Genomic DNA, 12,369 nt, shown 5'->3' with positions numbered 1-12,369 from the left:
CTTAGAATTTCTGCAACCCTAAAAACCACAGACTGTGTAAAATGTGACACCAACTGGCTTAAAATACTGCGGAAACACACAACTTCAACCCACTGGAATGAGTCTGACTGAGGCTATAGAGTTAGTTTTGTTTGATTGACTGCATCATGTAGTAGTATATTGGTAGTTATCGTGAAAATAAGGGGCAGACTTTTTTTTTTATTTTTTTTTTTTTAATTTCACACGTCTACAGCACAAAAAAAAGGGCTGGACAGCCTGAATGCAATTACAGTGATTAGTTGGTTGCCAAACCTCCCATTTAATTGAAGCCTTTATACTTTAATAATATCATCTGTATTCTGCTGGTATCGGAGTCTATCTATAAAAGCTACATGAGCATGTGTGCGTTAGTGTGTACGTACTGGTTGCTGAACCCAGCAGGTTTTTTGAGGCCTTGTCCTCTGATGGTTGGTAGCCAGGTGGGTAATCTGAAAGAGAATGAGGCAGCACATTTTAAGTGACAAAGTATAAAAATAAGCACCTTCCTCAAACGCACCTGAAACCATTGGTTCTACTTATTCTTTGTTCAGCATTTCCCCATTCCAAGTTCCCAGAGTGGATCATGTTTTCAAAACCCCGTGTCTATCATATCCTCCTTTCTAAAAACTAATCATCTGCACATCCTCATTTGATAGAGCCATAAAATTCCTCACTTTTCTTTCCATTAGCCGTTATGACATGAGCTGTTCCTCCGACGTCCACTCTGCTCACGCTCCGTTAAAAAAAAAAGACCCAACCTTTGCCAACTCCAGTTCAGCCTCCTGTCAATTAATTAGGTCTATAACACATAAGATATAACTGATCTCACTACCTCTTTTAAGATCACCACCTTTCAACCCAGCTGGGACACTTTTTAGCACAAGATACTCCAGACACTCGTCTCTGCTCCCTGAGCATTACACGGCGCTGTCCACTGCTCCTTAGGGTGTTAAAAGGCAGAGAATGAATCATTTCTGTAAATATGTTTTGTGCATGACAAATAAAACATTGTTTACACCCAACCTGTCTGCTCTTTCACACCTTCTTCTGAAAACTGGGCTAACACAAACTCTTTGTTGTTGCAAAACGGTAATCTTTTAACTCATATTTTTGGAAACCTACCGAGAGCCCAAAATTGGAATCCAACTCTTCTCTGTGGTTTCCTCATAATATGCTATGGATTGTTTTGCCGAATGAAATAACTGGACGATGCATTCACCGAGGTAGTTGCACAAGTTATGTGCATTTTATACATAGTGGGTGGACAAAGAAAAATCATCTCACCAAAGTCTTCGTCCAAGTATTCTAGTCTCTCAGACGGGTACTGGGAGTCTGATATCTCCTCATACTCCTCCACCATGCTGGTACCAAACACCCTACACAAAACACACAAATACCGGGTTACATCATCAAGAAAACTGAAAGAAACAAGGCTGAAAAGGTTGAAAATATCAAACAGCAGAGGCAGTGAATTCTCTTGGTGAGACTGAAACACACTTATTTGTGCAATATATTACCAGTAGATTAAAGTATTCATTGGAGTCGATAGTTTTGTACAAACGGTAAATTACTGTGCTAAAAAAAAGACATACTAGTTATACAGCACCAGGTAGTTATCCAACCACCATCTGAACACAGCAAGATGCACATCATGGCAAAGTTTTCAACCAAATTCAAGATATCGTCATACCTGATGAGACTAAGAGGACAGAAGTGTTCGGATCCAAAATGCGAGAGGAGTTCAACCTGCAGGACAAATGGAAACTGTGACACTGAAAATACCAACGAGCCACATGGTCAAACCCCAAAAATCCCCCCAAAATATGTCATTAACCCTAAAACCCAGAAACGAGGGCTGCGCGATAAGAGTTAATCATGCAATATATTTGAACTAGTTTTAACCAAATGCAAATGCAACTTTTGTGGCTTTTCTTTTTATGTAGGACATGCTCATCTGTAGTGCAGAAGCTGGCCAGCTTGTTGACTGCCGTTTTTAATAATCTGCATCAATTTCTGTGCTTTGAAGTTGTTTTTTTTCAAATGCAACGTTTGAGATTTGAGCTCATTGCAATCAGTTGTCAGCATCATGCAGGGCAGCAAAGCTTCATCTAATGAAGTATGGGTACATGCAGAGCTTGAAATAGTGTATGGAAACTTTATATCTATTGCAGCCGAGTTAGTTTTTTGGTTTTTTTTGCAACACCTGCATTGCAAACAAAGCCACAATGATGATAAATTAACAAAATATCGTGCAGCCCTACCATAAGCCCACAATCCACCAACCACATAGAAATACCAAGTTGTGTTGTTACAATCTATGTGCATGTTCTTCTTTAACCTTTATTCACATGCAATAAAGATGCAACCCAGTCATTCCAGTTTCTAATCATTAAAAATGTGTTCAAGCCCATCACAATCTCTTGCATATAGAGAAGAGTTCTAACCTTTATGTACTTGATGAACATCTGATGCGAGAAGAAGACAGAAGACGGACAGAATGAGAGAGAAATAAAACAAGAAAAAGAAATCAGTGACGACTGATTCAAGCTATAAGGAAATCAAGATACTGCGTACAGTTCAGCTCGCTTACAAGACAAATGCTCTGCTGATATATACAAGAATATTGTTACGCGACATTCCACAGGCAAGATAATACAGAGATGCTTCTAATAAGCAGTGAGACAGACGCACAGGGGAGATGGAGACACAGACAAACTGAGCAACAAGCTTTGGACAGGTACATTTGAAAGAAATCTGAAAAAACATTGAATCGTAGTGCGAACAAAGCAGATCACACTGAAAAATGTGTTTATGCAAGATAAGCAAGTGTTTCAGAATAGCACACATGAATCATGGTAAACTCCCACAAATGACACCCACACTCGTATGAAAGGAGGCAATTATCCAGCATTAATCAACTTTTTCAACACTGAATATTTAGAGTGTGAAATGTGAGGAGGCAGACCATTCAGAAAAAAAACAAAACATGGAATAATTAAGTCCAACATAATAACATGTACTCAACTAGATAACAAGCAACAGACTTTGTATAAAAACCTAACAGCGGTATAATACTATATTTACAAAACTGGATCATTTCATATACAGTTTATTAAAAAGGGAACATGCAAATAACTACTCGAGTGCTACTGAGAGGCTATATGTGATGGTCAATTCATAGACTGTGCGAGTTAATGTGACAAGATAAAAGTGAAAGTCAGACTGTAGACATAGGGGTGTCGGGACGAATGGAGATGACCTGGTAAGGCGTTGGTAAAATGTCAAATACCATCCTAACATAAGTCAGACAAACAAAGGATTGAGGGTTGTTTGCCTGATTTTTTATTTAATTGATGCTGTATCACATTGGAAACTGAACTAGAAAGTAAAAATCACATATTTAACAGTCTAAAATTAAACTAAATTTAAAAAACAAAATTGTAACTCCACACAATGACGTGATGTCCCAAGTGTACTAAAACACCCTGTATAAATGGGTGTCTGCCCTTCAGTCTTTTAAAGTGAAAGTCTGTTCCACCCTCACATTTACTGCTCTTCACTCATTCATGGGAAGGTTTACTGGAAGCCTTGATGACATCGACATTTTGCCATGAAATCAGAAGAGAGCCCCAGGAGCTTCAGCTTAAGTCTTTCAATGTGTGACCGTCACATTTTGTGACGCGCTACTGTGATCGACTCAAGACGTTTTTCATCAGTGTGAAAGTTTAAAGTGCTCTCGCTGCGAGAAAACAGGAGTACCTTCACATATTTAGCATACAGCTGTTCATCCAGTGGGAAGCTCTGAACGATTCTCTCATCTCGGGCGTGGAAAGTACCGAGCTTCACCCACTTGTTTGTCGGATATCTACAAAAAAAAAACAACAACAAAAGAATTAGCAGCAGCATTAAAATTTGTGTTGCACTGAATTTGTGTTAATTTGTTTTTCTGTTGAAGACAATTTTCCTCTTTTCACTCACACACAAAGTGTTGGACTGAAAATAGGCTTTGCAACCAACTTCCAACTAACACGGGGCATTGTTTTTATTTTTTTACATTGCGCTATGAAAAAAAAGCTGACTTTGGGGTCTGAAATATATGAAATGTTAAAAGACTCGGTGTATGCTTGTGCTCGCGTACACAACAAAGGGTTTACCTGTCACTGATGGAAACTAAAAAGTCCTTAGGTGTTGAGGAGAAGAGCTCAAAGTTAGCGATGTCAAGCTGCTTCACTTGAATTGGCTCACAGAGCTCAATCACGAACCTGCGGGGAAATAAACAAAATGAGAAGTTTGTAGAAAGATAAACTTGTCGGAGTCTTGCATTTGGATTACCGACAAAAACACGTCAGTAATGTGTCGGTGCAAGTACCAGATTTTGTTGCTGCAGGGATTTAGCATGTAAAGGTCCATATTCTCCATGAGAATAGCTGAAGTGCTCTGAAAAGGAAAATAAAATGCATCAACCTCAATCATCATCATTAGGTTCCAATGAAAACTGAATTGATGTGCTCATATCATTACATATCATGACAATAGACCATTTATTTGTTCACTCAGCAAATATAGGAAGCACTGTTTTATGTTTAGTCATTGTCACAAGTTTCATCCATCTGATGGCCCAATGTGTTAGCATGCCGTCTTGCAAGTGTGTGTGCAGTGTGTTGATGCAGACTGAGTGGAATGTGGCTTCACCTTGGCCTCATTATTGGCAGAAAGTATCTTGGCACCACACTCCACAGAAGCGTAGTTATTCTTAAAGTTTTTCTGGACCTTCTTCACCGAATGGGGACTGGCATTCGTCGAGGTATGAAGAGACTGACCTGGAAAGAGGAAGCATTGCATTGAGGCGCTTTCACATGTGGCTGGTCAAAGGTCTAAATTCTACAGTAATGATACATTCCATGTTACTAAATTACACCCGTTTGCCTCACACAATCCCTTCTTACTCCGTTAATATAAACGGTCGGCTATGTTTTACTTTATGTGAATGTTTTTTATTGTGGTGATGTGACAACTCTATTATTGGCTATTGAAAAAGTGTCGCCTGAGAGTAGCTTGTGGAGGAGATTATGCAACACACAATGACACGCACATTGACCACTGCACACGGCATGCACAGTGGCAGACATGAGAGGTAGATGAAGCTGGTGATAGACGGGAATAGAAACACAAGGAAGGACGTCAATGACAATGCGCTAAAACTGCAGGAAACATGAGCAAAGAAAAAAAAGAGAGAGATGCATATTAAAACTGACATGTGAGGCCTCATTTGTTTGCAGAGAAGCGGCTGCAAACTGTGCCTGAGCTGGCGTAACAAAGTCACATTAACATCATGGAGCCACATTTGAGTTTGGCTCCGTTGGGCCTCTGCACGCGGCTCTAAAACGGAGCCTCGCGTGACTTTGCACTCAGGCGTAGACATGCTGTCTCCATTTGCAATCTCGTGTGTGTATCTAAATGTGTGTAAATAATGCATGCACGTACTTTTCTCCTTTTCCACCTCCATGACCTGCTTCTTCCACTCATCAAAGGTGGGGATGTCCTCTTTGCTGGGCACTGAGGGGTCAGTCTCTCTAGCAACGCTGGCTTCTCCTGCCTGAAACACACAGACATGTGTATCACACTTCGAATCACTTTATTTATAAGATCAGAGAGAAACACAATACAATTAATTAGAAGATCGGTGGGCTGACCATAACTAACAAGATTGATTAGTGCGAGTGACTCACTGGGAAAATTACACGTCATGTCACGAGCATTTTGTGTCGGGCAATTAAGGGTTTTCCATCGACAGTTCATGGTCATCGGCGAGTGGCTGGATGCTAACGCATTGAGATGCATTGAGCTGTGAGTAATGTTTTGATGGCTTACATAAGCACCCCTTTGGACCTCACGAGAACGCGTCTGATCCTAAAAATCCACAGACTCAGACAGCCGCTTATGCAAACACTCCAGCGGCCCGGCATACGGATTATTCATCAGAAATGAGCACAATCTTCAGATAATAAGCGCTGCCTATTATCCCCCACCCTCAGATACCCATCTTTCTTTAACCTGAAACAATAAAGAGCCAATTGAAAGCAAATTGAGTGAGCAGTCGTCTAAAACAATTGAAGGATGCCCTTTAAAAACAGATGTGCACATTGAATATTCAACAATGCTCCAGGCAACCGAGCCAGTCATCGTCTGTTCCGCTCTCTTTTCAGGACACATGAACAGAGCTGATGACCCACAGCATCTTTTATCCAGTCATTATGCTCTCATCCTGGTAAAATGTCAGTGTTTGTCCACGGCAGCCCGTTTCAGAATTTTTTGTGTGTTTTTTTACAGGATCACGTCAGCCAATTGCGTCACCTGAACCATGTACGTATATTAACTCGTCATTGTTCAGGGTTATTTTCATCCCCAGTTCAGTCAAATTTTCCTTTATGACCCACAACTACAGGATGTGAATGTGTCTAGCTTTTGCAGGCCCGTATTTAAGTCAACATCCATTTGAATAAATAATTAATTCATGTTGCACATTTTCTTTCCGGTTGTTTGGTCAAGTATGTTATGTCTATGTAGAGAAAAAATATGTTTCGGATAGAGCTACGAGGCAAGAGGAAAATAGGAAGGTCACTGAAGAGATTCATGAATGCACTGACGGAGGACATGCAGGTCATTTGCGAGGAATCGAAGAGAGACAGAACAAGATGGACTTGATAAATCCTTTATAGGATTTTTTGCAATTCAATGCACTTTGATTTTTTAATCCAGTAATTTTAAAATCCATTAACAATGACGACAGAAACAGCATGCGGTAATACCTGCTGTTCTTGATTGTGATGAGAAACGTTACTCTCCTGGTCCAAAGAGGAAGGCCCATCTTCCAGCTCGGGCTGCGGCGGGTCCTGCTCCTGGTCCACTGGGCTTTTAGTGGACTCTACTTCTGCTTCAGGAACAGAGCCGTGCCTCTTGTCTGACTGCTGGTCCTCTATGTCAGCCTTGTCCATTCTATGGGGCCAATGAAGTGGACGGGAAAGAGATAGAAATAGAGAGGAGGAGGAGGAATAAGGGTAAAGAAAGGCAAAAAAAAAAAAAAAAAAAACACAAATAAGTGTGCAGCAAAAAATAAAGAAAACCCACAATAGTAATTTCATTCGACAGTTTTGACAGTCCTTTGTTGGAGCAGGCAAAACCGTGTAAAACGGAAATCCAAAATAAGTTTTGAAAAAAAAGTAAGTGGAGAGCAAGGGGGAACGGCCGACGGTTTGCGCACAGCAGAGAGGTGAAGCTTTGTACCTTGATTACCTGTCTCTGTGCTTTTGATCGGCTTCTGGTGGTTCGAAACTCACCTGCGGAGAGGGCTGCCAAAAGGGGAGTTTTCACAGGTTGCCAGTTCGGGGGGAATGACCCCGCACTGTGAATCAGAGTGCTCAGCAAAGACAAAGCTGTTTAGTGGGAGTTCCTCTCCTTCACTGGCAACCCGCACTGCACTGAGGGAAAGAAAGGACATGGCGTTTACCACACCTCCTTACACAGAGGGTAGAGAAGAGGGGGTGGGAGAGAGAGAGGAGGGGAGATACACGACATAGAGCTAAAGAAAGAGGTCAAGACAGAGAGAGAGAGAGAGAGGGGGCAATGGGGGAGAAATAGACGTTGGGGGGATGGAGTGGTTGCTCTCCGTTGGGGCAGTTGATGCGCACGTCTTCATATGTTGCTTTAATTGCCCTGGGCGTGAAAAGGACACCGCGGGATACGTCCGCTTATCTTGTTTGAAGGTCCATGTCCACAAGAGAATCCCCTCAAAGTTTGTGTCGCTCATTACTAAGCCGGTTCAAAAGTTCACTGTGCACGAGTACATCCACGCAACTTCGAAATGTTGGCCACCAGCTCCATGAAGAGCAATCGGAAATGTCCCAGGATGTGAACTCTCCTTTCAGCATCTCATTCAGTTTGTGGTTGGATTAGAAATTAAAATGTTTTGAAAATAATAATGATAAAAAATAAACATAAAATTAAAAAAACAAAACAAAACCAGCTGAGAGGAACAAAAGTGAACCAACAGAAATATCAAATAAAATACACAATATCTAACCAGACAATGACACTGTGTAGGCAATTTAAATAGAATTCTCCTGGGCTGGGCTGAAATTGGCTTTAACCATTTTAAGATCAGCATTCAATTTATATCTATACACTTTTAGCCAATTATGATTTATGATTGAAAATCCAATGTGACTTTTTTTGTGGTTATAGCCAATTCGTGTTGCCAGAGACCAGGCCTGTGCAATGCAGGAGTGACCCCGAGCTTACCCTGTGTGGGCGGGGCCAGCACTCTGTGAGGTAGGTGTGTTTTCAGCTTCATCTGGGGATGTGGCTGGATTGGAGTCCAGTCTGGGTGTTGTAGCATGGTGGGCATCGCTAGACGTCTCTGCGGATGCGTCTGCGGACACTGGGCCCTGTGCTGGGGCTGGTTCTGGAGTGGACACCACGGAGGCTTCCGGGTCGTGGTCCTGGGGAGGAGTCGGCAGGTCCAGGTCAGCCTGCGGTTCTGGGGTGGGTTCTGGCTCAAGGGCAATGGGTACAGTGGTGTCAGACTCTGGGTCTGGCTTTGTCTCTTCCACCTCAACTTCCTGTAGAATCACAGTCTGGTGAGAGAGAAAAAAAAAACACAAAAATATGAAGGGTGAAATGATTAGCAGTATGTTCACAAACCCTGACCAAATGTGATTCAGAACCATCATTTAGAATGTTATTTGTGAAAACCAGGCTCTTTTGTCCTATAGAGGTAAACCCAGGGGACAAGTCCCCTGGGTTTTCCATCCCACGTCGCTGCTTCACCTCTTGGCGAGGTAAATCACCATGGTAACTTAAGCTGAATGGCGAACCAGCAACACAGCGCTTCAGAGAGGCGCTTCAGAGAGAAAGAGTTTTTAGGAAGAGAAGCAATCCTTTTGACATAAAATAAAGTCTTGTCACTGAGCCCTTTGAAGTGTGTTTTTGTACTCGTTTGTGACTTGTCCCTAAGTTCTGTTTAGCTCCATGAGGGTTACGTCTAAAATAATGATGATAATACAAATAATAATAATGCTGTCACAGTGAGGAATTGATATTCCAACACAAAACAGGCTCACACGGTGGGCAGAGCCTCCAAAGAACTTGACAGAAAAAATTAACTAAAAGGAAGAGCACTGATTGTGATCGTAGTGCTGTGCCTGTCTGCTTATATTGTGTGAGAAATTCATATTGTATCATGATTCAAGAATTTCTTTCCTGGCTTTGGTTGTGGCAACAGTGTTGCTTTTAGTCTGGTTGATGTGTTTGAATTCTTCATATATTTGGAGATTAATCGTCTCCTCCACCATGTGAACGTGCAATGTAGAGAATGGAAGAATGAAAAGGCCTGGGTTGAATTACCAAGTTAGTAACCTGCTTCGTAGATCGCAAATGTCTGGGTAAGTTAACCCAGGTAACAGAGAGATCCAGGGTATGTTAAGCTCCGTTCGTAGTAGAGGCCTCTGGAGCCTCCCACAAGTATCGCACATTGTCAACAATAACTGTGATACAAGGTTTACGCAGAATTAACCATTATTTACATGTGACATTTTCATTTGGAGTTCTGATGTAATTAATACACTGAATGCTGATTTTATGATTTTTGTATGTTGCTTTTTGGCACATGGGAGTAATTTATGTTTGGTTTCATGTGTATTATAAATGTAATTTTGTTACCTTTGTTTCACCAATATCTGTAATCAGTTGTTGAATGATTGTCATTACCTGTTCATGATGTATGCTGTGCTTTGCTAGCTCCTCTAGCGCTGCTCTCTCCGTTTCTAGTCCCATATCATATGAGGTGTGTGTTGTCCATTCGTCCACCGCCTTGAAAAAACAAACACACAAAAGAGGCGTTTTGTCATCGTCGCCCTGATTTGAATAGAAGCTTCAAAACAAAACTTACAGGATCAAATATGACAGCAAGTATTTTGCAGGGAATTGTTCATTTCAAAAGTGGATCTCGAATACAAAAATGTCAGATGTAGAAGACCCTTTCCGGCTCAGGATGTGAAAAAGCTCCTTGTTGCCGGACAAAGACCATGTTATACGACTGGTGACAGACTGCCAGGCTTGTTAAACTGCTCTGGCAGGCCTGTTTGTTGCTGGAGCCCATACAATGATTCTCCTTCTTCCGCGCTAACAAATGCATACCGACACACACTCACTCCCCAAATGATTATTCATTCTGATGCAACTTGGAGGGTCCATTCAGTAGGAATGGGGGACATTATCACTCAGACCAAGGCCTGAGACAACATTGGCTCGTTTCAGGTCGACGTTGCCTGCAAGATCACTCAACACTGCACATTTAATAACATCCATAGACTTGGGATCAGTCTGCAACAATATTTGGTTGCAAAAAGCAACAAGAGTCCCAAATCACATCAACTCTCACAACAGTTTTTAGACCAATTACTCAGGCAGATTATGTGATTTTGAGATAATCAGCATTGGCTGATTATTGAAATACAACAAATATTTGAAAACACTGTTGGCAATGTGACTGCTGAGAGTTGTGCAACAGAGAGAAATGAGTCTGGTAATAAACTGAAAGCTACCTGAAAGAAAAAATTATTAGCTGGACACGAGCGAGCCTCTAACCAGCTAAAATATTTCACAAGGCTCAGCTAGTCCCCCAAATCCCACCCAGCCAAAGTTGTAAAAACATTTTACACATTCGGGTTGGTTGTGGGGCAAAAGTCTTTCACATTTTGTGAGCATGTGGTCAGACATCATTAAGACAGTTCCATACTGTGAACATATTTTCTTCAACAGAGGCTTCCTCCACATGATTGTGCTAGTGCAAAGCTAGCCCCAAGCATAACAACAAATAAAAGCAAGAATTCCATGAATGGACAGAGGAATCCTCATTTGTACAGTCAATAGATGGATTTCAAAAGCAAGTTATCCACTACTTGCACAACATAACATGCAAATCTAGAGTTGAAGTCAGAGTAAAGCCAGCACTGCCAGCAACGTTTTTAAGTATCTTGACAATTTTCTGAGATTATCAGTTGTAAAGGTGGACAGATAAGGTAAACCTTGTTTTTTTTTTTCACACAATCCAATAGGTGTTCCTCCAACTCATATTTTACTACGTGCAATGAGTAAAATAACACTGCTAGGGTTTTCAGTCTACATGATAACACTGCATTCAAATCGTCAGAGTTTTAACTTCCTAACTAAAAAAGAAATTATTTCTTGAAAAATCAATTTGAAGCAATTCCAGTTGATCTCAACATTGTTGTAAGACAGTCGGCATGCGTTGAGGAAACTTGTTCGCTTCCTAAGTATCAACAAAAACTTTACACTGTATTTCATTCACAAGAACATTGTAACTTTCAATCAAGGACGAGCTGTATGGCTGGATTACTAAAGTTGTCACAAAAAGTGAAAGCAACAATTAAACATTGCTGGAAGTGTGACAATGCGAACGGGCAGCCATGTTGAAACTTTACCTCAAGTTTAATTTAACAGTTTCTGCTCCAAAGCTCAGAAAACCGCATGTATCACAACTAGAGCTCCTACAGTAGTTAACTTCATAATAAGAAAAACCTCCTCATACCTTGTTTTGTGCGGAGTCCTGCTCCGGCTCGTGGCTGTCGTGGTCTCCATCCTGGGCAGACGGAGTTGGGCCAGGCGAGCCATGCTCTGAACAGTACACATATTGACTGGGGTACCTGAAACACAAAAGAGGGGAACATTTGTTAGCGGATCATGTAAAATTCCTATCTTCAAAAAGACCGCAGCGTGCATCTACAGAAGTGAAGAATAAGTTGGGTTTAAAGACATAACACTTTAAAACAAAAAAGAAAGCTTTGCTATTAGGAAAGAGTTTGCCTTCTTTCTCAGCATTCTGTATGACATCACATCCTCCACGGTGAAAAGCACACTTCTTTCCCCTGAAGGGAGGGCCGCTGATACGAGGAACTACGCGATGTCACACAGGCAATAAAAATGAGTAGGAATACAAAGAAGTCTCTAAGTGCATGATTGAAAGCCGACAGGCAAAGGGGAGATGAAAAAGGCAATTAATTAAAAAAAAAGTTTTCTCGTAGAAGCAGTGAGAAAGTACAAATGACTGTAAACAACCAGTGAAAACAAATTCTACTCATGCCTATGCTCACAGGCCTCTTGGACTCAAGTCTTCTACCCTATGTTTTCTATTCATTTTCACCTTATTTCCATCTCTCATGTCAAAAGGTTTAGCAGCATTCCAGTACTCAAAGCCAACGGTGCCTGCAGTAAAGATTAACCCACATTGAGATGCACAACTGCGCAAAAAAAAAATACACCCACACAACAAGA

General features: G+C 41.3%; 1 protein-coding gene across 2 annotated transcripts in view; it reads right to left on the bottom strand.

The window, feature by feature from the left end:
* Positions 1–12,369, bottom strand: part of suco (SUN domain containing ossification factor) — a 38,313-nt gene that overhangs the window by 10,612 nt on the left and 15,332 nt on the right. The window contains exons 2-14 of one of the 2 annotated variants that reach the window (XM_080505995.1): positions 11,627–11,741; positions 9,784–9,885; positions 8,317–8,651; positions 6,828–7,014; positions 5,503–5,614; positions 4,711–4,838; positions 4,388–4,455; positions 4,173–4,280; positions 3,778–3,883; positions 2,463–2,483; positions 1,709–1,764; positions 1,303–1,394; positions 402–467 (exon numbers count right to left, since the gene is read on the bottom strand). In XM_080505995.1, coding sequence (XP_080362121.1) covers positions 402–467; positions 1,303–1,394; positions 1,709–1,764; positions 2,463–2,483; positions 3,778–3,883; positions 4,173–4,280; positions 4,388–4,455; positions 4,711–4,838; positions 5,503–5,614; positions 6,828–7,014; positions 8,317–8,651; positions 9,784–9,885; positions 11,627–11,741 — 1,496 coding nt within the window. The remainder of the gene's footprint in view (positions 1–401; positions 468–1,302; positions 1,395–1,708; positions 1,765–2,462; positions 2,484–3,777; positions 3,884–4,172; positions 4,281–4,387; positions 4,456–4,710; positions 4,839–5,502; positions 5,615–6,827; positions 7,015–8,316; positions 8,652–9,783; positions 9,886–11,626; positions 11,742–12,369) is intronic. The other variant, XM_080505996.1, reaches the window with a different exon arrangement.

Source organism: Blennius ocellaris (assembly GCF_963422515.1).
Source record: "Blennius ocellaris genome assembly, chromosome: 12".
In the NCBI taxonomy this organism is placed as follows: Eukaryota; Metazoa; Chordata; class Actinopteri; order Blenniiformes; family Blenniidae; genus Blennius; species Blennius ocellaris.
The sequence above is the reverse complement of the archived record's forward strand: the minus strand, read 5'-3'. Positions and strand labels throughout refer to the sequence as shown.